The sequence below is a fragment of the Dipodomys merriami genome, unplaced genomic scaffold (genome assembly GCF_024711535.1).
Source record: "Dipodomys merriami isolate MVZ:Mamm:240054 unplaced genomic scaffold, mDipMer1.0.p SCAF_28, whole genome shotgun sequence".
Lineage (NCBI taxonomy): Eukaryota > Metazoa > Chordata > Mammalia > Rodentia > Heteromyidae > Dipodomys > Dipodomys merriami.
The window spans coordinates 5,227,927-5,255,262 of record NW_027204270.1 but is presented as its reverse complement, the minus strand read 5'-3'; the positions used below and the strand labels follow the sequence as shown (position 1 = coordinate 5,255,262).

Sequence of the window (27,336 nt, the reverse complement as noted above, 5' to 3'; positions counted from 1 at the left end):
AATGGTTTGGTGTGTTTACAGCATCTGGGTACAATCTCTTCCTGTCTATGCTTGCATTCTGTATATCACCTTTGGCTTTCTGTATTTTAAATGCTTAATAGATGTTGGCTGGGCTGGGAAGGTGGCTCAGTGGTACAGTGCTTGCCTTGCATGCATGAGGCCCTGGGTTTGATTCCTCAGCACCACATAAAGCAGAAAAGGCCGGAAGTGGCGCTGTGGCTCAAGTGGTAGAGCACTTGCCTTGAGTTAATGAGCTGAGGGACAGCACCCAGGCCCAGAGTTCAGGCCTCATGATCGACCAAAAAAAAAAGTTGGGCACCGGTGGCTCATGCCTGTAATCCTTCTGCTCAGGAGGCTGAGATCTGAGGATCACAATTTAAGGCCAGCCCGGGCAGGAAAGTCCATGAGACTTTTATCTCCTGTAAACCACTAGAAAACTCGAAGTGGTGCTTGTGGCTCAAGCAGTAGAGCACTCGCCTTGAGCTAAAGAGCTGAGGGACAGCACCCAGGCCCAGAGTTCAAGCCCCATGACCGACCCCCCCCCCCAAAAAAAAAAAAGATGTTGGCTGACTTGAATTGAAGAAATATTGAATATTAAATAAAGTTTGAGGCAGATCTCAAACTTCTTACAGCAGCCTTTGCAGTCATTTGTCGTAATGGAGCCAATGCAGCCTGTGGGCGGCGTCTGCTGGTCTCACCCTGAACACGACTTGGCATCTGAAGTCAAGGTTGGGTGTGCAGGTCCCACACGTGTTCAGAGGATCACTGAAAAGGTGTGTGATTTGCAAGAATCTAGAAAGACTAATTGTATTTCCTCCTCTTGGCTTATGTATAACCCTGTTCTTAGAATGCTTGGATGCACTCCCTGCAAGGAGGCTGTTTCTGGCTGTGTGATGTGTGGCTTCTGGTGGGTGATGTAGATTTCCCTCCTTTTCATTGAGGGGATCCAGGACATAGTCATGCATGCCTTGTGCTCCTGCATAGCTCTCCATAGCCCAGGCATTGAGGCAAACACAATTAGTGCAGGGAGGAAGTGCCAAGCTGATATCTACCCAGGTAATGATCGGGTAAAGTAAGACATCTGTTACTAAGACTGCTTGCTGCAAGTTGAGGGCAGCAGTTCTGTGCTTGCAAGACTTGGATGGCTGTCACTTCTTCTTAAACCATGTCAGGACCCAGTTGAAAATGGACTTTACCATAGAATTGTTAATGGGTGCTGGTGACTCATGCTTGTAGTCCTAGCTACTCAGGATGCTGAGATCTGAGGATCATGGGTCAAAGCCAACCCAGGCAGGAACGGCTGTGAGGCTCTTAATCTCCAGGTAACCATGTAAAAACTGCAAGTAGACCTGTGGCTCAAAATGGCAGAGTGTTCACCTTGAGCAAAAGAGCTCAGGGACAGCACTCAGGCCCTGAGTTCAAGCCCTACAACCAACCACCCAAAAAAGGAATTGTTTATTTCTTAGGGCACATCAATTTATGTAATTTTGTAGCAAATTGTTCACCACTGAAAATTTGAAAAAAAATTCATTTATTTGCATAGATCCTTTTAAGATCTCAGTGTTCAGATTCCTTTGAAAAAATTCCCTCTATTCTTTTTCTATTTTGGTACTGGTGCTTGGTCTTGAACTCAAGAACGCTCTTAGCTTTTTTTCTCCCCATTTTTCTTTTTTTCTTTTTTTTTGGGGGGGGGTCCGGTTGTGGGGCCTGACCTCTGGGCCTGAGTGCTGCCCCTCAGCTCTTCAGCTCAAGGCTAGCGCTCTACCACTTGAGCCACAGCGCCACTTCCGGCTTTTTTTTCTTTTTGCTTATGTGGTGCTGAGGAATCGAACCCAGGGCCTCATGCATGCAAGGCAAGCGCTCTACCACTAAGCCACCTTCCCAGCCCCTCCCCCATTTTTCTTTTTGTTGGTCATGGGGCTTGAACTCTGGGCCTAGGCACTGTGCCTGAGCCTTTTTTTTGGGGGGGGGGCAGGCTAGTCCTGGGGATTGAACTCAGTGCCTGTCCCTGAGCTGCTTTTGCTCAAGGCTAGCACTCAACCACTTAAGCCACAGCACCCCTTCTGGCTTTTTCTGTTTATATGGTACTGAGGAATGGAACCCAGGGCTTCATGCATGCTAGGCGAGCACTCTACCACTAAGCCATATTCCCAGCTCTTCTCCCCCCCCCCCCCCCCCAGCCTCTTTTGTTCAAGGCTAGCCCTCTACTACTTTGAGCCACAATGCCACTCTTGGTATTCTTGCAGATAATTGGAGATAAGAATCTCACAGACTGGGGCTGGGAAGGTAGCTCAGTGGTAGAGTGCTTGCCTTGCATGCATGAGGCCCTGGGTTCGATTCCTCAGCACCACATAAGCAGAAAAAGCCGGAAGTGGCGCTGTGGCTCAAGCCTAGAGTTGAAGAGCTTAGGGACAGCACCCAGGCCCAGAGTTCAGGCCACATGACCAGCAAAAAAAAAATAAAAAAGAATCTCACAGACTTTCCTGCCCAGGCTGGCTTTGAACTGTGGTCTTCAGAGCTTAGCCTCCTGAGTAGCTAGGAATACAGGCATGAACCACCAGTACACAGCTTCTTAGTTTTTTAGCCCACTGGCTGGTGCTGTACTACTTGAGCCCTACCTCCAGTACTGTCTTTTTGCTATTTAATTGGAGATATTAACCAAAAAAATTTTTTTATAAACTCCATTTTGGTATTTTTATGCTATACACTTGACCAATTTACATGAGTATTGGGAATCTTCAAAAGATACTCTTATCTGAAATAAAAACTCCCTAATTTCTTTAGATTTGTCTTCTAGGCTGGCTTAAAACCTTGATCTGAGTCTCCTGAGTACTTAGGATTATAAATGTCACCAGCTAGTGCTGAATATAGGATGGAACTTCTCTAAGCAGAATGTATACTTTCCCAAAACCTACAGCAAGCATTGTAATTAGAGGCAGAATGTTAGGAGTTTTCCCTCAAAATTCAGAAAAAATGTCAGAATTCCGATGTCCATTGTGACATGAAGATTAGAAATAAAATGAATCTTTATCAAAAAGATAGTGCTTTTACCATGGAAACTCTGAGAAAAATCTGCAAACTGTTAAATTAATAACATACATTAACAAACTGTGTATGTATATGTAAACCCACTTCCATTTCCATACAATCAGAAAATGGAAATTACAATTATTTTTAGAAGCTTTCCTTCCCATGAAGCAAAGTTAGTATTAATTAAAAATTAAATGGAGTCATTTTCTTTTCATTTCTTTCCTTTTCTTTTTCTTTCTTTCTTTTTTTTTTGTCGTTCATGGGGCTTGAACTCTGGGCCTGGGCACTGTCCCTCAGCTCTTCAGCTCAAGGCGAGCACTCTACCACTTGAGCAACAGCACCACTTCCAGTTTTCTAGTGGTTTATTGGAGATAAGAGTCTCACGGTCTTTCCTGCCCGAGCTGGCTTTGAACCGTGTTCCTCAGATCTCAGCCTCCTGAGTAGCTAGGATTACAGGCGTGAGCCACCAGCACCCGGCTTGGAGTATTTTCTTTCCAAATCTTTTTCTCTAGAATTTTTCTGATTATTATTTTTTTGTTGTTGGTGGTGGTGGTGATGTAGGGCTTGAACTTTGCCTGGGCACTGGCCCTCAGCTCTTCGGCTCAAGGCAAGCACTCTACCACTTGAGCCATGGCACCACTTCCAGGTTTCTGGTGGATCATTGGACATAAGAGTCTCATGGACTTTCCTGCCTGGGCCGTCTTTGAACCGAGATCCTCAGATCTCAGCCTCCTGAGTAGCTCAGATTACAGGTGTGAGCCACTGGCGCCAGGCTTTCTGATTATTTTTATTGGTGCTTCTGCTTTAAAATTTATTTCCAGTAAATAGAATATTCTAGACATTTTTGCTATTTCTAGTACATAGAAAACTCTTAGAACATAGGTTGTTTCCATGTCACAGCTGTCTTTTTAAACCTTTGATAGGCATAGGTGATCTACTCACTAAAAAGTGTTATGGTAGAGTAGCATTTCAGTTGTGGACTTGGTTTTTGTGCTAGTCCTGGGACTTGAACTCAGGGACTAAGTGCTGTCCTTGAGCTATTTTGCTCAAGAATAGCATTCTACCAGTTGATTCTTTGGTAGTTAATTTGAGATGAAAGTCTGGCAGACTTTCCTGACAGGATTGTGTTTTAACTGTAACCCCTAATATCTGTTTTCCTGAGTAGCTAGGATTATAGTTATGTGCCACTGGTGCCTGGCTCAGTTGTCTTTTATTTAATAAACATTTTTAATTTCAGAACACATCCACTAATACAGCATAATCATCGTACCTACTTGGCTCCCTGTATTCGGTGATGGCATCCTTTAGCTGTTGTTCAGTGAAGATTAGTAGGAGGAGGCAGGGTTGATTTAGATCTGAAGACTGCCGATGCTCCTGATGATCACAGACGTTTAGGAGGAAACTAGCAGTAGGCTACAGATGGAAACAGCTGGGCATACAGATGATGGGGTTGGACACAAGGCAGGAAAGAGTTCCAGTTGAGTATTCATCATTTGTTTTATTTGCTGTTATTTCCAGTTAATCCTATGTATTGATTCTATTTGCTTCATTACTCTATAGTATGTTCCTTTTCCTCTTTTTTTTCTTTTTCCTTTTCTTGACTCAGGGTCTTGCTGTGTTATCCTGATTGGCCCCAAACTCCTGGCCATTCATCTATAATTTCCCCCCAAGTGGCTGGGAATACTGGCTTTTTTTTTTTTTTTTAATTGTGAAAATACTGTACAGAGGGGTTACAATTACATGGGTAAGATAATGAGTACATTTCTTATCAAGCATTGTAGTCTCCTTTGTTTCCCCTTCCCACCCCATCCTCCCCCCGCCCCCCCAGCCCTCCTCTCCTCTCCCCCCCTCCCCCCAGAATACTGGCTCTTGCCAGCACACTCAGCTTAATACAGTATTTTCCTCTCCTGAGCCACTTGGGAATGAGTCCCTCCTCTTCCCCCAGGTCTTCAGTGTATGCCTCCAAAGAACAGCATTCTAACAGTCACAATCAGTAAAGTCAACACGCATAGACCATATTGCTCAAATCTGGCCAGTTTCAAATTTCGTCAGATTTTCCAAAATGATCTTCTTAGTAATTTTCTTCCTTTTGTTCTCACCATAGGTTTCTTTACCTTTTTGCATTTTTCATGACTGAGCATAGTTGCTAGTGTTGTTAAAGGATCTTTCATTGCAGTTTATTTGATGTTTCTTCATGGCTCAATTCAGTGTATATAATTTTTGAGGATAGGCTTAATAACCCTTCTGAGTTCTTATTTGTTTTCCTTTTCTTTGTCCTGCCTAAGACCTGTCAAACTCTTCCTCTGATCCTTTCAGTTACTTATTTATTTGGTCCGTTGTGAGGCTTGAACTCAGGGCCTGGGTGCTGTCCCTAAGCTCTTTTGCTCAAGGCTAGTGCTCTACCACTTTGAGCTACAACACCACCTCTGGTTTTTGAGTGGTTAATTGGAGAGCAGAATAGGGACTCTTCTGCCCTGGCTGGCTTTGAACTGCGATCCTCAGATCTCATTCTCCTGAGTAGCTAGGATGACAGGTGCGAGCCACTGGCGCTCAGCTAATCCTTTCACTTTCACTTATTGGCTGACGTTCTACCACCTGAGCTATACTATACTCCAACCCCCCAGATGCATTTTTTTTTTTTTGCAGATGCATTTTTTTGAGATACAAAATGAAAGAGTTCGGTGGCTTAGTCAAAATGATTTAGGTAGTTGTCTTGTCCTAGAAGAACTCTCAGGCTGCCCAGAAAGTCTCACGGGAAGAGTTTGGAGGAATTTAGATTTATGGGTAGAGTTATGGTAGAGGGGTACACATTGTCGATGGCAGAGCTACCCTGGGGATAGCAGGAAAAAGGAGGGCCTGTCCACATGGCCATGAAGGACAGCTGTGAGGTAGCAGAACCACAGTAAACAATAAAGAGGTCAGAGTCATCACTGGGATCCAGAATGACAGGGCATGAGGTTTGGGAACACACCCCTGATGATCACCCCACGGCATCCTGTGGGACCTACATTTGTAGTTTCAAAAATAAAATTTTACATGATGAATTGAAGCCCCTTTATCCAACTACTTGAAAGATTAAGTAAATAAATAAAGTTGGGCACTGGTATCTCATGCTGGTATACTAGCTACTTAGGAGGCTGAGATCTGAGGTCCACAATGTGAAGCCTCGAGCTGTGGCTCAAGTGGTAGAGCACTAGTCTTGACAGTGTCTAGGCCCTGACTTCATGCCCCAGGACTGACTTCAAAAACAAACCTTTTATGTTGACTTCAAGTGAGTATTTTCCATGTGTATGACTTTGATTTTTGTTTTTCTATCCTGGGGCTTGCACCCTAGGCCTCTGTCACTGAGCTCCTTTTGCTCAAAGCTGACACTCTACCACTTGAACCACAGCTCTACTTCCTGCTTTCTCTGTGATTTAATTGGAGATAAGAGACTTTCCTGCCTGGGCTGGCTTTGAATTGAACCTTGATCCTCAGATCTCAGCTTCCTGAGTAGCTAGGATTACAGGTGTAAGCGATTAGCACCTGGAAGGTTTTACTTCCTTAATTCTCCATTACATTTTTGGGAAACAGAAGTGGCCCTGCCCTTCCTACCCTATTAGTCCTATCTTATCTGTCTGTTTGTCTGTCTATTGTCATATATAAAATCATTTCTTTGCTTGCAGGTGAAAAACCAAGCTTTTTACATAGATTGCTCAGTTTGCCCTTTGTGGGGGGCAAAGGTTGAAGAGAGGACATAAAATGTATTTTAAAGATTTTAGTGGAAAATACATTGGCTAGTCCTATGGGCAGTGCAAGGACTCTCATAACAGTGGTAGATTGGCATTGTTTACATGGCTTTAGATTGAACTTCAATGAAGTTAGCTTAGAGTGTCCAGTCGGGAGATTCCCACGAGGCTTAGGTGTTACCATGTTTTGCTGGGGTCAGACCCAGGCCTCTGTGCATGCTGTGTGGGCCTTCCACGGCTGAGCCACACTCTTGCTCCTGAACTCTGGCTCTGAACCTTTTTGCCCTTCTTACCATGAGAGGTACAGTTGTCACGCTATATCTGATGGGCTGCCATTACATTAGGAAACATCTTAATTTATTAGTGGAGACTTTCTAGCTTCTTCTCCAAGGAAGATTAAACTCTACATAAAATATAGTATTCCTCAGCTGCCCGGGTCACTACCCTTGTAGCTGGGTGATGATGCTGGGCACTTTGTGGCGTTGTCCATCTTGCCTGTTTTTTCTTTTCCCAAATTTTAAGGTCTTCAAAAAGAAATGTATGGAGTTAACTTCTCTTAAGTAGCTACTGCTGTGCTTTCTGATATGCTACCTTCTCTATGTTAATTGATTGTGTGGTCATTCATGTCTGCTCTTTTTATTTCTGTTCTTTCTTGGAGAAATTGCCAGTGCTTAAACAATTAAAAAAAAAAAAGACAACAGAACTTGCTGTGATCTTAACAGAGCAGGGCATTAGCTGCAACCTCTCCCTAGCTTGGCTTGCCGAGTTCCCTAGTGTTGGCTGTCTGGGATCCCCTTGCTAAGGCCCCACTTCTCTGCACACTAGCTTGGTGTGCAGGGAGAAGCTGCAGAGTCTGTTGGCTGGGCTTTATTTACGGAAACAGCAGGGTTGAGATTGATTGCGTTGTGGAGAGGCAGTGTGTGGATGAGGGAGGGTCACAGCACATGCTCAGTCCTGTCAGTGTGAGGGGAAGTTTCTGCGTTCTGCGTGAAGGCTTAGGTCATAGCACAAGCTCAGTGAAAGCTCTGTGAGGTCTCTCAGCCTGCATGTGCCTCCATTTTGAGTAGTTAGAGTAGAAAAGGGCAGAGTTTTCGCAGTAAGTAGAGGTGCAGGAATCCAGCTAGACTCACCAGAGCCTCTGTTAGTAGGCATGGACGATCCATTCAGCCCCTGCAGGTAGGCTATCTTCCTCTGGCCTCACCAAAACACTGATGGTTTTGCTGCTGTTTCTCACTTCACTTCTGAAGATGTTTATGAGTCATTTCATCATTCATAGTGCATGATCCTGGGGGCCTTTGATTCAGCCTGGCTGGCCGTGTAGATGGTGGTGTGAAGCTAAGGAGGAGTCTATCTGAAGACGCATGAAGCAGATATAGGATGTGAAGCTCTGTGGGACCCTCTGTCCCTGCTTTCTTCCCCCTTTCCTCACCTCTTCCTTTCTCGATGTGATTTTATCCTGACTGCTAGGTCCTAGGGCTGAGCTTGCCTGTCTTTGGGACCTGCAGAACAGACCTGCAGGCCTCCTGGATCCCTATGGCATAGCTGGTAGTGATTGCCTCTGCCTCTGCCCAGGAGCTGCTCTGGATGTTTTAGGAAGGCTGGTAGGTGGGCAGCTATTGGTTGCTCTTCAAGTGGGTGGAACTTGTTTTGATTGAGAGCCTATTTGCTAGAGCAGATTATAATTCTCATGATCTGACACATGCAGAGAATAGTTGTAGATTATGCTTAAAATTGCATCATCTTCAAATGGATTTTTAGAAAAGTGAGAGGCTTTCACATCAATGTCTACACGTGCTGCCTCAGGAGGAAGCAACCTCCTCATTCTGACATTTGGGTTAGAAGTTGAGATCTTGGGTGTTTCGCTTATTTGATAGCACTTGTGTGCATTTTATCATGTGACTTACACACTCTAGGTGAGTGAGAGTAGAAGGCAGAGGTGTTGGCAAATTGGTCTGGTGCCCAGGCTTGACAACTGACTGGTCTTTTGTACCCAGGAGAAGTTGTTCTTTGCCCCAGTTTGCAGAGTGGGCCTAGACACGCTTGACTTGGCAAATGGATTTAAAACGAGCAAATATTAAGTGAAGTTTTTGAGATTTAGTAGTTGCTCCTTGTTTCTTCTCCCCCTTTTTCTTCTGGTGGGATCTGAGGGGGAAATGGGATGACACTTAAGTTGCATATGTTTGTGAGGATGGAAGACAGCATATAAGATAAAGGAAGTGACAAGTAAGGAAAGACTGACAAAGGAGAGCTTGTGTGTATATATTTTAATTATTGTACAGTGACTATGGAGCTTTGCTGGTCAGCCTGGCAGAGAGGGCCCGTGGTTTGGGACAAATTGTCCTCCAAGGTCAGTGCAGTGAATTCTAGTCCTGGCACGTATTCCTGAAGCATCTAGTCTATTCTTGCAGGTTGAAATTTGGAATTGCTACTAAGGAAATGCATTATAGAGGAATAATTTCAGTATAGTGCATCTGTTACTGTTTCTGTGACTTGCTTTCCATTCCTGTCTGGGGTTACCTACTGCTACAGTGATAAACGTGAACATTGGAAGTTTAGGGCAAATAAGCACTTTTTCCTATGCTGTGTACATTGCTTCTGGAACTTGTCTTCTTTTCTCTACTTTGAAGCACCATTTGCTCTCTCAGCCCTTCTCCCCACCCCCCCCCACCCCTTCTCGAGTCTAGAGGAACTAGACACTGCAGCACTTCATAGTCGTATACATAGACATGGTACAGGCAAACAGCTCAGCATCAAGAAGCCTCGATGTTGGAATATCTGGGAAAATTCTGATTTTTTTAATGTAGGCCTTTTACAAACTCTTCCCCTCCCCCATCAGTACTGAGGCTTGAACCTCAAGGGTCTTGTGATTGCGTGGCCTACTTGTTCACAGTTGATGTTCTAACTTGAGCCATAACTTCTGTCAGACTTTTTGCTGGTTAATTGGAGATAGAGTCTCACAGCCTTTCTCCCCCCTCCCCCCCCTTGGACTGGCTTTGAATTCTCCCTCCCTCCCCTCCTGTCAGTTGTGGGTCTTGAACTCAGGGACTAGGTACTGTCCCTGACCTTTTGTACTCAAGGTTAGTACTCTACCACTTTGTGCCACAGCTTCACTTTGAATTTTCTAAAAGGTTGTTAATTTGAGGTAAGAGTCTCTTGGACTTTCCTGCTCAGGCTGGCTTTGACCTGCTCAGGCTGGCTTTGAACTGCAATCCTCACATTGCAGCCTCCTGAGCAGCTAGAATTACAGGTGTGAGCCAATAGTGGCTTTGCCTCTTGATCCTCTAGGTCTCATCCTCCTGACTAGTGAGGATTGCAGGTGTTGAGCCACTGGTGCCCAGCTTCTTTGAAATCTCTTCTTAAACTTGCTTTGCAGTTAGTCAGTAAAGTGTTTATGAATGGGAAGCTGTACTCAGATCGGAATCAACTCCGGGTCAGAGGCTTCTACTTCTCTGGCTGACCTGGATGGCCCTGGTACAAACCTTTGGTGCAGCTGCCTAATTTGCTGGCGAAATTCAGTTATTAGAACTTGTGAATACCCTCAGTGGTTAACTGAGTTTTTTTTTTTTTCTTTTCTGTATTTCATATCCAGTAAACTTAAATCACCAGCCCTCTTGTGTGACATACATTCTATAATTTCCTATTGTGGGAGAATAATTTTTGGAATGTTGTTTTGGTGCCTATTTTTGGATTCCTCCGGCACTTGTCTGCTGGTAGAGGTGAAGGAGAGCAGCGTGTGGGCTCCTGGCTGCGGTTGAGGCCTGGGATCTGGGAGGGGAACGTGGCAGAGGCTGCTTGGTCGCATTTGGGCTTATTGTTCCCCTCATGTCCCACTTCACAGTATCAAGAAATGTAGGAAAACACAGAAAGTATGTTTCAGAAGCAGCTTAGAAGTTCACAAAATTGTTACCCTATTCCTAGCTTTTTTGGCAGAATCTAGAATGACAGTCTGAGTGGAAGCTAGTATCTTAGGCGTTTCTGTCAGCTGTGTTTTGTAATCTCGGCAGAAAGCGGGAACCCCTGGTTTGTTCCACTGGCACTTCTTTATTCCTGGTTCTTCAAGTCTTCTTGCCTAGTGTATGATCTCATGAATTAGAAGACCTTGGTACACCTGACGTGAGCCTGCTGTTTACCATGTTTCTTCTCTTTGTTGCTGATCTTTATTCCTGTTAAATTTTTTTTTTTCTACTTTTTATCATTACTGAATCAAACTGTCTTTCCGCCAGACACACATTCTAACACTTAAAAAAAAAGTGCCTGAAAGAGTGAGAGAGAATACAAAGAAGAATTGGTGCTGGGCGCTGGTGGCTAATTATTGTCATCCTAACTACTTCAGGAGGCTGAGATCTGAGGATCACAGTTCAGAGCCAGCCTGGGCAGGATAGTCTGTTTACAATTAACCACCAGAAAACTAGAAGTGGTGCTATGGCTCAAGTGGTAGAGCACTCTCCTTGAGCTGAAGAGCTGAGGGACAGTGCCCAGGCCCAGAGTTCAAGCCCTACAACTGACCAAAAACAAACAAAAAAAAGAATTGGTAAAAAGATTTGGACTGTGGGCATTTATAATTCTTCAGAAGGAGCTCAGATAACTGAATGGTGAATCCTCTGTGTTAGGCAGCTTTTGGTAGGGAAGGCCCAAGTGGCTTGAGTACGTGTTTAAAACAAAGCTGAAAGAAAACTCCTTGTATCATAGTGTCTGAGTCTGGGATAGAATATTCCTAATTTTATCCTGGAGCTGGTGGCTCAGACTATAACCCTCAGAAGGCTGAGATCTAGAGGATTGTAGTTCAGTGCTCTCCTGGGTGGGGAAGTCCACTAGACTCCACCTCTAAAACAACCAACAGTTGGCAGGACTTGGAGGTGTGGCTGAAAGGGTTGCCAGCTGATCAGGCAAACGGAACAAGCACAAGGACTGGAGTTCAAACTCTGGTACCAATTACAGCGGAAGGGAAAAATCAAACACACATACACATACACACACAGTCACTTCATTTTAATTCAGCTAGTATAGTTAGAGATCACTTCTGTAAACTACTTTTAACTGTATATTTATTTATGATTATTTGATTACCTTCCCTGTTGGATTAAAACTCTTTGGTGCAGAATCATACCTATTCACGTGTGTGTATGTGTGTATGTGCATGTGCGCATGTGCGCGTGCGTGCCATTCCTGGGGCTTGAACTCGGGGACTGAATTCTGTCCCTGAGCTTCTATTTTGCTCCAGGCTAGTGCTTTACCAGTTGAGTCTCTGCTGCACTTCCAGCTTTTTTGGTAGCTTAGTGGATATAAGAGTCACAGACTTTCCTGCCTGGGCTAACTTCAAACCTCAATCCTTAGCTCTCAGCCTCCTGAGTAACTTGGATTACAGACATGAGCCACTAGCACCTGGCTCATACCTATTGTTACAGTCTTTGTTCCCACCATTCCCAACACAAAGGATAAGATTGTTCATGATCTTATACATGTTGATTGTTTATGACCAACCTGTTCAATTATAGTAGTGATACAAAATTTTTTTTTTAAGGAATTAAGGGACTTATTAACCAGTAAGTTTTAACTATCATTTATCAGCCTAGTTTCTTATTATTCTTTTTGAGGATTTAAGTTTATACTTTTTGAATTTTTTTTCTCTCTGATAGCAAAGGTTGAACATAAGGCCTCATGTATGATAGGTTAGGACTCAATACTGAGCTACATACACAGTCATTTTTATTTTATTTTATTTATTTTGGTCCATCATGGGGCTTGTAATCTGGGCCTGAGCGCTGTCCATGAGCTCTTCAGTTCAAGGCTAACGCTCTATCACTTGAGCCACAATACTACTTCCAGTTTTCTGGTGTTTTAATTAGAGATGAATCTCATGGACTTTCCTGTCTTGGCTAGCTTTGAACCACAATCCTCAGATCTCAGCCTCCTGAATAGCTAGGGTTACAGGTGTGAGCCACCAGCACCAGCTTATTTTATTTTATTTTATTTTTTTCAAATTTCTTATTGTGATTAAGTGGTTACATAATTTCCCAAATTTCACAGTATTGTGGGATAGTGATGCTCAGTTAAAGTCACAAACACATTCTAACTTTCCTGGAGCAAATTGTCTATCACGGTAACATTTATGAGTTCTATGAGCTTTGCAATACAGTTATTTCTTCCACATTGGGTGGTATGTGCAATTCTTTTGTTTTGCATAGTATCAGCTGTTCCCTCTTTCCCACTTGTTCCCTCCCTCCCATCGCTGCCATTAAGTTGCTTAGTTCATTTTGGTCAATGTCCAGTGCAGCTGATGGGTCCCGCTGCTATGTGTTTTTCCCTGATTCCCTCTAGTTCTGTGTCGTCTTCCTGATTCCCTTCCAGTGTACACATATATACCATACATGTGATCAGCAGCATGGATTCGACCAGATGAGTGGAAGTCCTTTGTTTCTTAAGTCCTGTTAATTTTGTCGTATCACTTAACATTTTGCATTTAGCATCCACTTATCAGGGAGACCATGTACCATTCGTCTCTTTGCTCTTGGCTTACCTCGCTCAACATGATTTCTTCTAGCTCCATCCATTTCCCTGCAAATGCCATTATTTTGTCCAGCTTATTTTATAAGAGTGGGTCTTGCTAATTGTTGGCCTTGAGTTTGCAATCCTCCTGCCTCAGTCTCTCCAGTCACTGGGATTACAGGAATGAACCACCAGCCACAGTGCCAATATTTTGTTTTATTTTGTTGTGTTTTAAATTTTTTTGAAGTTTATTCATTCATCCTGTTGCGAAAAGTCCATAGTTGCCACAGGTCAAGTCATTGCAGAATCTTTATTCCTCGACTTTTTGCCAATGTCCACATTGGTCTTTGCAGCCCCTTTTTATTCTTGCATTCCTTTCCCTCTTTCCTTGAGGTCTTTTTCTCTCATACGAGGCATGTTTTTAGTCTGTGTTTGGGCTTGTTTTCTTTGCATAATCCAGAGAATCATAAATCATGCCAAAGCCAGTTGTCTTGCCACCACCAAACACGGGTTTCGAATCCACATGAACATCAGGTGGTCTTACACATCTGGGCAAGTTTTTCCCGAATTTCTGCCCAAGGTGCTGTGTCTTCCAGTGTGAAGAACGCGGAAACCTGGTGTAATAGGATAGTTACTAACTCACTCATAATGGTGGCAGGTCCTTGGGCAGTCAGGGAGGAAAAAGCCCCAATTTCATTTTATTTTTTACAGAAGCTTTATAACATATCTTGTAAATTAAGTGTGTCCCACAGGAAATGTTGTTACTACTTTGTCCAGTAGAGTCACATGACTCCTGTTGCCTTCCTTTTCTCCCATGTCTGCAGCCCTCCCATGAAGAGGAGTCAGGTGAGCATGGGCAGAGCGTGGCCTTTGGATATTCATTGGAGGAAGTCTTATTGATTTATTTTTGCTGAGGATACTTCAGGCTTATATTCAGCTTGATTTCAGTGCACAGAAAGTCACTGGCATCTTTGATGAAGGAGATCAGCTTCTTTATAAGTTATTTTCATCACAGTAGGATTTTTTTTTAAATTTGTTTAGCACCACTTGACCTATGTGCGCATGCACCTTGTTATGCTCTGTCCTGCACGCCATCTTATAGCATCTTTGCAGCAGAGATGAAAGAAAAGGCCATGGTTGCCTGGACTAGGCTGGGGCTCTGTGTCACTGCCACCGTCCACTGTCTTACTGCAGAATGGTCAAAAGCTAAGACAGGTAAGAAATTTCCATGGATCAAGGCCCTTTGAAAGTAGACCTTTCTTCCCTGTTGTTATGAACTTTTTTTTTTTTTTTTTTTTTTTGGTTGAGACTACCTTGCTACATAGCCCTTGCTTCAAAGTCCCAATCTTCTTGCCTCAGTCTTCTGAGTGTAAGATTAAAAGTACACACCACCACACATACATTCTCCCTTCGTATTATTCATGCATTGTATGTGAAGGCCAAATTCATGGGAATTCTTCCTCTCCATCAGCGAATGTGTCATTCTTAATTCTGGAGAAACCTGTGGGAGAGCCATTTCTGTAATTAACTCAGGGTGACCTCTTAAGCCAGTGTTCTCATTTCCTTGCGCTTTAGTTTCTTGTATTAGACTACAAGATTAGGTCTGATGGTCTCTCAGGAACTTTGCATCAGGAGTTTCGTGGTTCCAGATCTGGGGCAAGTCCCAGTGTTGACCTTTGTATTTGTTGCATTGGAATATTTACCCGTTTGGGTATTAACTGATCTACCACCTCCTCCTCCTTCTCCTCCTCCTCCTCCTCCTCTTCCTTTTTCTTCTCCTCCTCCTTCTTGTTTTTAAGTATATTTATTTTTGAAAGCTGAATTTTGTTCCTGCAGTTTACCAATCGTATTTTCAGATTAGTTTTGCTTAGAAGACAAGCTGGCGGTCACCAATGAGTCAACTCTACTAATTTTGTAATGAAGCTCTTAGTTGCTATATGTTGCTAAGCAGCAATGACTTAGCATACTGGCGTCATTTGTTTATTGAAAATACATGGAGTGGGAGGCAGTGGATGATTAGATATGCCAGTAAACTAAAAACAAACGATTCCTCCCCTCTTGGTGCTTTTGATCTTAAGAGCAAGAGAGCAATAGAAAGAAATAATTACACGAAGTAACTAGAAAATCTTGCTGGTGACAGAGATAGTATAGCTCTGTGAACTCACACTAGAGGATGTCGTTCTGATTCTCACCCTAGCAAGTTCATGGAGCTGAGAACAGCAAGGACCTCCCTGCAGCAGGCACAGGCTTAGCGCATTCCATAGGCCTCTTTTTAATGTGACAGCAGCTTCGCAGAGCAGCCACACAAACTTCATTTTATGGGCGAGAGAACTGAGGATTCCCGAAAGATGAAACGCTGACCTCAAGATCACACTGAAAGTTAGAAAACCTCAGTATTGGATTTTCTTTTTGGGATTACTGAGGCTTGAACTCAGGACCTTGTGCTTGCTTGATAGACACTTTACCACTTGAGCCATGCTCCCAGGCCTTTAAAAAAATTTTCCCTTCCTTCCTTCCTTCCTTCCTTCCTTCCTTCCTTCCTTCCTTCCTTCCTTCCTTCCTTCCTTCCTTCCTTCCTTCTTCCCTCCCTCCCTCCCTCCCTCCCTCCCTCCCTTCCTCCTTCCCTCCCTTCCTTCCTCCCTTCCTCCCTTCCTGCTGGGGCTTGAACTCAGGGCCTTACAGTCTTGTTGGACTTTTTCACTGACAGCTGGCTCATTTCTCCACCTCAAGCTTTTTGCTGTTGAATTGAATATAGTGTATGGGATTTGTCTGCCTGGTCTGGCATCCATCTCCTATTCTCAGATCTCATCTTTGTGAATAACCTGCATTATAGGCTGCTTTCATTATTTTTCAACTAGAGTCCAGTGCCGAAGCTATCCTGGACTGTGATGGATTGAAATGCAGTCTCACTGATTCTTTGCCTACAATCTTCCTGATTTCTGTCAGGCATGTGGTGTCCTACCCAGAGCTACTAATGTTTTTTTTTTTTTTTTTTTTTTTTTTTTTTTTGGTCGGTCGTGGGGCTTGAACTCTGGGCCTGGGCACTGTCCCTTAGCTCTTCAGCTCAAGGCGAGCGCTCTACCACTTGAGCTACAGCGCCACTTCCGGTTTTCTGGTGGTTTATTGGAGATAGGAGTCTCATGGTCTCTCCTGCCCGGGCTGGCTTTGAACCACAATCCTCAGATCTCAGCCTCCTGAGTAGCTAGGATTACAGGCGTGAGCCACCAGCGCCCGGCAGCTACTAATGTTTTAATCCAGGCAGTTTTATGGGACTCTGAAGTCTCTGCACTCTCCTTGCCCCTGAAAATATAGCCTAAAGTGCATGGACAACTTTTGTCCATAAGGTACTGTGCCTGGGACATTGTAGTAGGATTTACATAAAACACAGAGGGCTGGGAAGTTGGCTCAGTGGTAGAGCACTTGCCTTGTGTGTATGAGGCCCTGGATTCGATTCCTCAGCACCACATAAGCAGAAAAAGCCAGAAGTGGTGCTGTGGTTCAAGTGGTAGAATGCTAGCCTTGAGCTGAAGAGCTAAGGGATAGTGCCCAGGCCCAGAGTTCAGGCCCCACGACTCACAAAAAAATAAAAATCAAATAAAAAAGCCGGATGCCGGTGGTTCATGCCTGTAATCCTAGCTACTCAGGAGGCCAAGATCTAAGGATCACAGTTCAAAGCCAGCCGAGGCAGGAAAGTCTGTAAGACTCTTATCTCCAATAAACCACTCAGAAAACTGGAAGTGGTGCTGTGGCTCAAGTGGTAGAGCGCTAGCCTTGAGCTGAAATGCTGAGGGGCAGCACCCAGGCCCAGAGTTCAAGCCCCACGACTGACAAATCCCCCAAAACAACAACAACAAAAAAAAACAAATGCACACAGTTGAAGCTTGTTTGTTTGTTTGGTTAGTTGTTAACTGCTGGTGCCCTACCAGTTGAGCCATACCTCCAGCCGCACCTCCCAAAACAATGATTTCATTCAAGTTTATGAAGGATTTTCTTTATATTGAAATGATTGGAAGTATGTTATGGAATAGAATACAAAGTTTGTATCATTTAAGATTTGTCAGACTTTCAATAATATTGGGGGACTTGCTTATAATTGCTTTGGAAATACATGCTTGTTTAGAGAAATTTGAGAGAGCTAGACCTTATTTTCCTTCTTTTATTTTTGTTGGTCATGGGGCTTGTGCCTAGGCACTGTCCCTGAGCTTTTTTGCTCAAGGCTAGCACTCTATCACTTTGACCCACAGCACCACTTCCAATTTCTGGTGATTCACTGTGGAGATAAGAATCTCACAGACTTCGATGCCTGGGCTAGCTTTGAACAGTGATCCTCACATCTCAGCCTTCTGAGTAGACAGGGTTATAGGTGTGAGCCATCAATGCTCAGCCTTGCCTTCCTCCTTACCACACAATCTCTCTAAAAGAAGTGTTCGTACTAAGTGCTAATGGCTCTCAAGTGTAATTCTTGCTGCTCAGGAGGCTGAGATCTAAGCCAGCCTCGTCAGGGAAGTCCAGAAAACACACACACACACACACACACGCACACACACATGCACACACGCACACACGCACGCGCGCACACACACACACACAGTCACACTCTCTCTCTCATATATGTATATATATATATGTGTATATATATATATATATATATATATATATATATATATATATCGAGTCTGGAAGGTTTTTGGTTTTATTTTGTCTTTGTGTGTGCCAATTCTAAAGCTTGAACTCACAGCCTGGGTATACTGTCTCTGAACTTTTTTGCTCAAGGCTAGTGTTCTCCTACAGCTGGAGCTCTACCGTAGCTCCACTTCTGACTTTTTTTTTTGGCCAGTCCTGGGGATTGAACTCAGGGCCTGGACACTGCCCCTGAGCTGCTTTTGCTCAAAGTTACCACTCTACCACTTAAGCCACAGCGCCACTTCTGGCCTTTTCTGTGTATGTGGTATTGAGGAATGGAACCCAGGGCTTCATGCATGCTAGGCAAGCACTCTACCACTAAGCCACATTCCCAGCTCCCACTTCTGAGTTTTTGCTGGTTAATTTAAGCTAAGAATCTCAGGACTTGGAGATGAGAGCCTCACCCTTCTCTCCCACTAGACTCAAGTTCTTGTCCTGAGCAGTCACTCATCACATGGATATATTTGGTCATCTTGAGTGAATATCCACAGACTATTGCCTTCTTCCCCTTTCTCTCTTTTGGGGGTTAAGAAGTGACCGTGGCAGGTTCTTGAGCAGGTCCTGAGTGGGGGGCAGCCCTCCCCCCATCGTGTCCAGAGGACTTATGCTTCTCAAGAAATCATCTCTGTTGGTGGCTCACACCCATCATCCAAGCTGCTTATTAGGAGGCTGAGATATGAGGATTGCAGTTCAAAGCAAGCTTGGGCAGGAAAGTCTACGAGACTTTTATCTCCAACTACATACACACACACACACCCCGACACACACACCCCGACACACACACACACACACACACACACACACACACACACACACACACACACACACACACACACACACACACACACACACACACACACACACACACACACACACACACACACACACACACACACACACACACACACACACACACACACCGGAAGTAGAGCTGTGGCTAAAGTGGTAGAGTGCTAGCTTTGAGCAAAAAACCTCAGAAACAGTGCCTAGGCCCAAAGTTTAAGGCCCAGGACCGGCATGCACGCACATACACACAAAAGAGGGAAATAATCTCTGTGTTGGGGATCAGCCTGCTCATCTCTTCTGCAGAGAAGCGTCTCCCTTTTTGATATTCTGTTGCAGGCTCTCTGTTCCTTTCTGTCCATTCCCTGTTTACTTCTTAGACTAAAACGTTTCCATGGTAACAGGTTACTTTTCAAAGGGAACATCTTGTCATTTTATTTAATCCACTGCAGCTGAAGAGGACTGAAATATTAAGTTGTAGTTGCTATGGATACAGCTTTGTTACATTGGTTTCTTTTGTATCAGATTTCATATGCAACACATTTCTTTCTATTTTTTTTGTACTCAAGAAATAAACACAACGAATTGCTATTATTGTTATAATTTGGCTTCTGGGAGTGCTTTTTCATGTTTCAAAGCAAGATTTATAGAATAATGGAGGCTGAACCTTGGTTGTTTTGAAAAACATACATTATTTACATTAGCTGCACAGAGAAGTTCCTGCTTTTGCTGGGTAGGATGGTGACAGTTCCTTTTCTTTCTTGGTAGTCTGATTCACAGTATTGCAAAGTCTCCAAAATGATGGCCCTTCAGTAGAAACCCAGAGGTAACATGTTAGCCAGGTATGGTGGTATAGGCCTATAATCTCAGCACTCAGGAGGAAGAGGATTGTGACTTCAAGGCCAGGCTGGGCTGCATGGGAAGAGAGGAAAGACAGTTCATTCCTTGCATCTCCTTACTCGGGAGCCTTTGGCATGGCTATTTGTTCTGCTGTCTATGGTAGATTGGGGGAGGGCTCTTTGTTACTTGGCTTTGCTCATATTGGGCTTTTTCCTATTAGCATATGTCCTAGCTAACCTCTTCTATTGACTTAAAAAATCATTAAGTAGTTGTACAAAGAGGTGATGATTCCGTAAGTCAGATTATGAGTACAATGTATTTCAAGGCCACCATTTCATCCTTCTCCCCCATTCTCCTCCCCCGTCCCTATCCTCAAGTTACACAGTACATTAACTATAGGAGTGCATTTTTTTTTTTTTTTTTTGCCAGTCACGGTGCCTGAACTCTGGGCCTGGGCGCTGTCCCTCAGCTCTTCAGCTCAAGGCTAGTGCTCTACCACTTGAGCCACAGTACCACTTCCAGCTTTTTCTGCTTATGTGGTGCTGAGGAATCGAACCCAGGGCCTCATGCATGCAAGGCAAGCGCTCTACCACTGAGCCACCTTCCCAGCCCCTATAATGAGTGCATTTGCTCACTCTCCCTCCCTCCATTTGTGGCCTTCTTCCCCCCCCTCCCCCCTCCCCCCTTCCCCTTTCTCCCTCCATGCACATGCTTCTGCTTCCTGGCATTCATTTTGTTAAACAGTTCAGTAGTTCTGAGTTTATACCTTTGGACTTGACCCCTAAGTATACTGTTGACTTTTAAAAAACTTAAAATGTTTTGGATTTATAGGAAGTTGCAAAGATAATACAGCGTGGTGCCACCCTGTGTAACCGCAGTCCGGCATCACAGAAGGAAGTGGGCACCGATGCGGAACGGGCACAGTGCCACGCTGTCGCACCACGCAGGGCTTCGTGCACTGCCTCTGTGCAGCTCTCCGAGGGCTGCCTCTGCCTCTTCCGGCCTCACCCCTGGCAACCACTAAGCTACTCCCCAGCATTGTAAGCTGCCCATTTCAAGACTGTTCAAGCCAGGCACCAGTAGCTCACACCTGTCATCCTAGCTACTCAGGAGGCTGAGATCTGAGGATCCTAGTTTGAAGCCGATCCAAAAAAGTCCATGAGACTCTTATCCTTGACTTCTTGTATATTTAATATGCTGTATTAGGGCAGGAAAATGCAAGTCTTCCCTGAAGAGCAAAGCACCCCACCCCTTGTTACCTGAGTAACTTGCTCCACAGTTTAACTAACAGTTTTCATGGAGCCCCTTCTTCCCTCCCTCCTTCCCTCCTTCCCTCCCTCCCTCCCTCCCTCCCTCTCTCCTTTCTCTCTCCTTTCTCTCTCCTTCCTCCCTCCCTCCCTCCCTCCCTCCCTCCCTCCCTCCCTCCCTCCCTCCCTCCCTTCCTTCCTTCCTTCCTTCCTTCCTTCCTTCCTTCCTTCCTTCCTTCCTTCCTTCCTTCCTTCCTTCCTAGTTGTAGGGCTTGAACTAAGGGCCTACACACTGTCCCTGAGCTATTTTGCTCAAAGCTAGCACTGTATCACTCTGAGCCACAGTGCTATTTCTGGTTTTCTGGTGGTCACTTGGAGATGAGAGCCTCACAGCCTTGCCTGCCTTGGTTAGCCTCAAGTCTCAGCTCAGTCTCCAGAGTACCTAGGATTACAGGTGTGAGCCACCAGTCCCTGGCATGGAACACTATTTCCATTTGAAAGAACAATTGATAACGAAACTGAGTTATTTCGGCCTGGGAATTTGTCTTCATTTTCTTGAAAATGAAGTGAGCCTGATGTTTCAAGGAAAACAACTGATAATATTTACTGGTGCTAAGATTGGAATTTTGAGGTAAAAACTAGAGTTTGAAAAACACTTGTACCCAAAACCCAGAGTGGTGACATACATCTGTGGCCTCACTTATTTGGAAGGTTGAGGCAGGAGGATTGTAGTTGGAGGTCAGTTCAGGCAGATTTAGCTCCAAATCCTAACAGCAAAAAGAAAAGCAAAATGTGTTGGGCGGGAACTTGAGTGGTAGTGTGAGGCCCTGGGCTGTCTCCCTGTTACCATGATGATGCTAAGGCCCAAACCTGGACCACCGCAGTGACCACAGTGAGCCTGACTGCTGCTCAGTGCTGGGAGGGCATCTTTATGTCAATGGCGATGTAAATGTGATTATGAGAACACTGGATCATAAATCCTGTCAGTTTGGAAGGTTGGCACAACTTGGTGCACACATTCATTCCATATATACATAGCATTACCAAGTTACCTCTGGGTAGAGGATCCATTCAGAGGACTAAACAGACCATGGTTTGACCTCCTGTACAAGGGGTAGGGATGGATAAATTACATCCTAGTGAATCTTGGTGTAGCGTAATGAATAGCCAGGTGTGGGATCCCAGCACTGAGGAGGATGAGGCAGATGAGAGTTAGCAGTACCAGTCTCAGAAAACACAGCACAAAAGGTGGTCAACATATTCTTTTCTTCTTCAGTTACAGAGCTGTGTGAGTCCAAATTTTCTTCCTGTATTTTAAGCAGAACAGTGTAAAAGCAGATAGGAGAATCCAGCTGTCTTCTATTAAGTTATTAACTAGATTCACAAAAATCATAAACCAATAATTGTTTTTTGTTTTAATAGAATCACTTTTCGTAAAGATTATTCATTTTACTATGTAATAGGATTATTGCTATTTTTAATGAGTACATATTTTGAAATGTAAGTGTTACTTCTGTGATTTTCATCAAGTTATACTTTTTAGTAGTCTAGAAATACTCATGCAGCTAAGGAACTTCAGGTGTGTAGTATATCTGATTTTGGAGAATACAAGATAGGACTCAAGTCTCAGTAGGTGAAGCTTGGAAAATGCTAACATTAGTGTCAGGAATCCCGCTTTCCCTCTCTAGGTCCTGGGCCTTTAAGCAGAAGCGCTGTCATTGAGCCACCCCATCTCTAGTCCTGTAGAGTCCATGGCAGTGGGCTATGAGCTGCCAAAGGTGCACTGGCAAACGGGGTCATGAGAACGGGGTCATGGGGCAATTGGTTAAGAACCCTTAGTGGAGAGGGGAGAACTCTGCTTGTCCTGTTGGTTACGTGTGGAGTGGCATGCTGCCATGATCCAAGCTATTGTCTTTCATCTTTAGGTCTTATTTCTGTCTTCATTAGGGTGTGTCTGCTTCCTCATGTCTTTGACCTACAAAGTCTTTTTAACATTATTCTACGTTATGTAATCTCTAGATATTAAAAGCTAATGCCATTGTCCACACCTTAAGATTCTTCTCCAGCTCAAAAACATGTGCCTGGTGCCGGTGGCTTACACCTGTCATCCTAGCTAAAGAGGCTGAGATCTGAGGATCATGGTTTGAAGACATCATGGCAGGAAAATCCATGAGACTCTTATCTCCAATTAACTACCAAAAAGCTGCAAGTGGAGCTGTTGCTCAAGTGGTAGAACACTAGCCTTGAGCAGAAAAGCCCAGGGACAGCACATGGGCCTTGAGTTCAAGCCCCAAAACAGGCACAAATAGATAGATACATTGGGTGTAAAACCTTAGTATGAAAAAGGGATTGCCTGGTTTTTAAAAGATGCGTATGGGGGCTGGTGGTGTGGCTGCAGAAATGTACCATCATGTCTCCTAATAGAAACAAATGAACTGTAAAATAGAAATAAATGCACTATAAAACTAGTTCTAGTCCAGGTCTTGGAATGTTTAAAAAAATCATTATGTCATTATTTTAACAAAGTATTTATAGCAGTGATATGGAAAAAATTTCATAATTAACCATTTGAGAATCCTAAAACAGCACAGACCTTACAGAATAGCTTGAAGATTGAGCTGCAGGTACAAGGTACTAAGTGGACTGTGTATCTTGGCTAGGAAAGCATTGGGAAATAATGGAAACAACTTGTGCGGCTTGTTTTGCTCATACCTGCTTAGGAAGCAGAAGTGGTAATAGGCTTTAACACCGATGAGGTTTTTTAGGTTTTGTTTTTTAAATATTTGGCCAGTGGGATTCCTCTGCACCAGCCAGCATCTTCTAATTCCTGTGTAAACTACAGCAGCAACCCATTTTCTGACTTCTTTTTGTCAACATGCCATTCCCCTACTGAATGAAGAAAGATGACCTTTCTCCTCCTAACCTGCCCGGCCCGCATGGTTTCATTCCCCTCCCGTGAGTCCTCATTTTGCTTTGCTGTTGGGCTTCTTGTCTCCTATAGAGGCTAGCCTGTCACTTCAGGGTCTAGCATGTGCCAGTCCCTAGGTTCCACCCCCAGCATCACTAAAAGAAACCAAAACCGAACAACCGCCACCAAACAGAACTATGCTACTTTAGAGATTACTCTGCTTAAAGCCAAACTGAAGTTTTGTTTACTCCCATTAGTAATTTTGTGTTGTTTCTCCTAAATGATCTTATGTTTAAGATTATGATGTTTATGCCTGCTCTGGTGTTTGTGCATAGATGCTGCCTCCAAGCTAGGGGAATTATAAGATTCTCAGGGACTGGATCACATGTTTTTCTCTTGTTCTTGTTACCGTCTCTTCCTTTGTCATATGTATTCCTACCTTTGCCAAAACAAGACTTCATGGGGAGAAAATTGGATTTACAGAAGAAAGAACCAGTCTGTAAGCTACTTGAGAGACAGACAGGAGGATTAGTAGAGCTCAAGAGGAGGCCCTGAGTGCAGTCTTTAGTACTGTCAAAAAGGGAGAGAAACCCAGCGCCAGTGGCTTATACCTGTATCTGTAGCTACTCAGGTGGCTCAGATCTGAGGATCTTAATTTAAAACAAGCCTGGACAGGAAAGTCTATGAAACTCTTTATCTCCAATTAACTATCAAAAAGTGGGAAGTGGTGCTGTGGCTAAAACGGGAGAGTGCTAGCCTTGAGCAAAAATGCTCAGAGGCAGAGCCCAGGCCCTGAGTTCAAGCCCTGGGACCTGTGCGCGCACATGCATATACACACACACAAAATGAGAGAGAGCATGCCAAGATAGAACAAGAATGCATATATGAATGCAAGCAAGCACTAGACCCAAGTACAGTGAACTTTTCCTAAAGTCATTTTATTTTACTTATTTTTGGGGGGCAGAGGGGTTCTGGTCGTGGGGCCTGAACTCTGGGCCTGGGTGCTGACCCTCAGCTCTTCAGCTCAAGGCTAGCGCTCTACCAATTGAGCCACAGCGCCACTTCCAGCTTTTTTCTTTTTGTTTATGTGGTGCTGAGGAATCAAACCCAGGGCCTCATGCATGCAAGGCAAGTGCTCTACCACTAAGCCACCTTCCCATCCCATTTTACTTATTTTCTTCAGATAGTTTTGGCTTTCTACTCCCACTTGGCTTTGCTTTTGCTCTCTCTGCTTGCTCACTGCCAGTGACCTACTACCTGAGCCATACCTCCAGTCTAGTTCTTTTGCTGGTTAATTGTAAATGGAGTTTCACAGTCTTGAACCTTGATCCTCAACACCTCAGCCTGCTGATTAGGCAGGATTACGGCTTGTGAACCACTGGTACCTAGTCCAAATAGCTTTTGAAAGGAGTATGGCTATTTCTGATCCAGAACAAGGGAGGCGGTGTGGGTATGGTGTGTGCACTAGGAAGGGCCTGGGCTAAAGGATCTGGCTTTTTCACCTCACAGACCTGGGGTCTCCATTCCTCCTTTCCTCTCTCTTTCTTCCTTTCTTCTTATTCTCTGTCCAAATTTTATTCTAAAACTTTCTTACAAGCCAGGCACTAGTGGCTTATGCCTATAATCCTAGCTACTCAGGTCGATGAGATCTGTGAATCAAAGTTTGAGCCCAGCCTGGGCAGACATATCCTCAAGATTCTTATCCTCAATTAACCAGCAAAAAGCTGGAAATGGACACATGTCTCAAATGAGTGAAAAAGCTTAGCATGAACATATGGCCCTAAGTTCAAGTCTCAGTAGTAGCACCAAAATAAAACTGAATACAAAGCTGTCCTGTCATTCACTATCTATTTAATTTCTTGTCATTTACCATGATCTGATTGTTTTTCTCCAGTTTGAATTTGAGCTCTAAGAAGGCAAGGACACCATTTTGTTCATTGCTTAATTCCCAGTACAAAGGATAATTCCTGATTTGCAGTAGGGACAGAGTAAATATTTCTTGAATGATTGATCAAATGGCCGAGCATGTGTCCTGAGAACAATAGGTTCTCATTGGTATTAATAAAGCATATGGTAAGGCTCCCCAAAATGTTGTGAAGCAAGCAATGTCTGGCCAGGATTGTGCTGTAAGAGCATGTACGGGCCGGGATCAGAAAGAGCTGGCAAGTGAAGACTTCCGGAGCTGTCCTTCATTGATTTCAAGTGAATTACTCTCTGAGTGATGCATGTGTCTCGACCATGCTGTGCTAACCTAATGTGTTCTTTTCCTGACAGGAGGCTCAACAGCACTCAGGGGGAGATTCGAGTTGGTCCGAGCCATCAGGTAAAGCACGTTGCCCTCACTTCTGCAGTGGACTTTTCTCTGCATGTTCGGTTCAGCACTATCCTAGTGCTGTTACTGCTATGGGCAGTTTCTCTAAATGTACAGGCAGGGCTTTAGTTGTTGTTTGAAGCAGTGTCTCACTGGGTACTCAGAGCGTCCTTGAACTCCCAGCCTTCCTGCCCTCCTGAGGGATAACATGACAGGCCTGCACCACTGCGCCTTGCCTTGCTTCAGAGTTACTCTCTATTTTCTTTTCCTAGATCATTACATGGTTTAAAACATGGGTGAAGTATGCAAAAGTGTGTAGTTCACTTCACCTCTACATCTCCATAGCACTTTTGATCTTACGAAACTAAAACTCTGTCCTCTTGAAGAAGGAACTCCTCCTCCTCTTGCCTGGATTCCCAGAACCCCTACTTCCTGTCTGCCTGCTCCACTGCTCCATGTCACCTCCATGGAATCACACAGCATTTGCCTTTTTGTGCCTGACTTCTTGTGTGCTGTCCTCCCAATGCATGCATGGTGCCAGCTGAGTTGTATGCACCGATCACAGCCCAGTTCTCCATGCACCCATTGGTGAATATTTACTCACCACAGACTTGGAGAATGTTTTAGGGTGGGAGTGAGCTGAGTGGTAGAGCTCTGGTTCTTTTCTCCCCATCACAAAAAAAACCCCAAAAAAACAAAACAGTAAAAACACGAGGAAAGGGAATGAGGAAAGGGGGAAAAATGATTAAAAACAAAACATCTTTTCTTCGAGAAGCGTCAGGATGCTTAGTATTTTGTGTCTGGAAGCTGTGAAGTTGTGAGCTGTGTTGCCAGGTGTTTGCCTCCTCGGAACCTTATGGGTCAGGGTGCCCTGCCTGAGACTGCTCTGGTTTAGCAAGACTGCTCACATCTCACAGATCAGGACGTCCTGGTAGGCCAGACCTGGGCTGTGCCAAGCTATGCTGAGTTTCTCTCAGTGCTTGCCTGTTGTTCACAGGTTGATAGCTGAAATTCCATGGTTCTTAGGGGGGGGGGGGGTGTGTGTGTGTGTGTGTGTGTGTGTGTGTGTGTGTGTGTGTGTGTGTGTGTGTGTGTGTGTGTGTGTGTGTGTGTGTGTGTGTGTGTGTGTGTGTGTGTGTGTGTGTGTGTGTGTGTGTGTGTGTGTGTGTGTGCGTGTGGCGTGACAGCTGTTCCATGGTTCTTAGGGTGTGTGTGTGTGTGCTGGCGTGTTCTGGCTCTGAATCTTCTTTTTGTGTGTGTGTGTGTGTGTGTGTGTTATGTCTGGGCCTGGGCACTGTCCCTCAACTTCAGCTCAAGGCA

The 27,336-nt window shown here is 44.3% G+C and overlaps 1 protein-coding gene across 3 annotated transcripts in view; it reads left to right on the top strand.

Moving 5' to 3' along the window:
- The window catches only part of Rere (arginine-glutamic acid dipeptide repeats), a 402,127-nt gene that overhangs the window by 251,161 nt on the left and 123,630 nt on the right, over nucleotides 1–27,336 (top strand). For 2 of the 3 annotated variants that reach the window (XM_070037277.1, XM_070037278.1), the window contains one exon: nucleotides 25,980–26,028. In XM_070037277.1, coding sequence (XP_069893378.1) covers nucleotides 25,980–26,028 — 49 coding nt within the window. Of the gene's footprint in view, nucleotides 1–7,605; nucleotides 7,935–25,979; nucleotides 26,029–27,336 lie in introns of those variants that run through there. The other variant, XM_070037279.1, reaches the window with a different exon arrangement.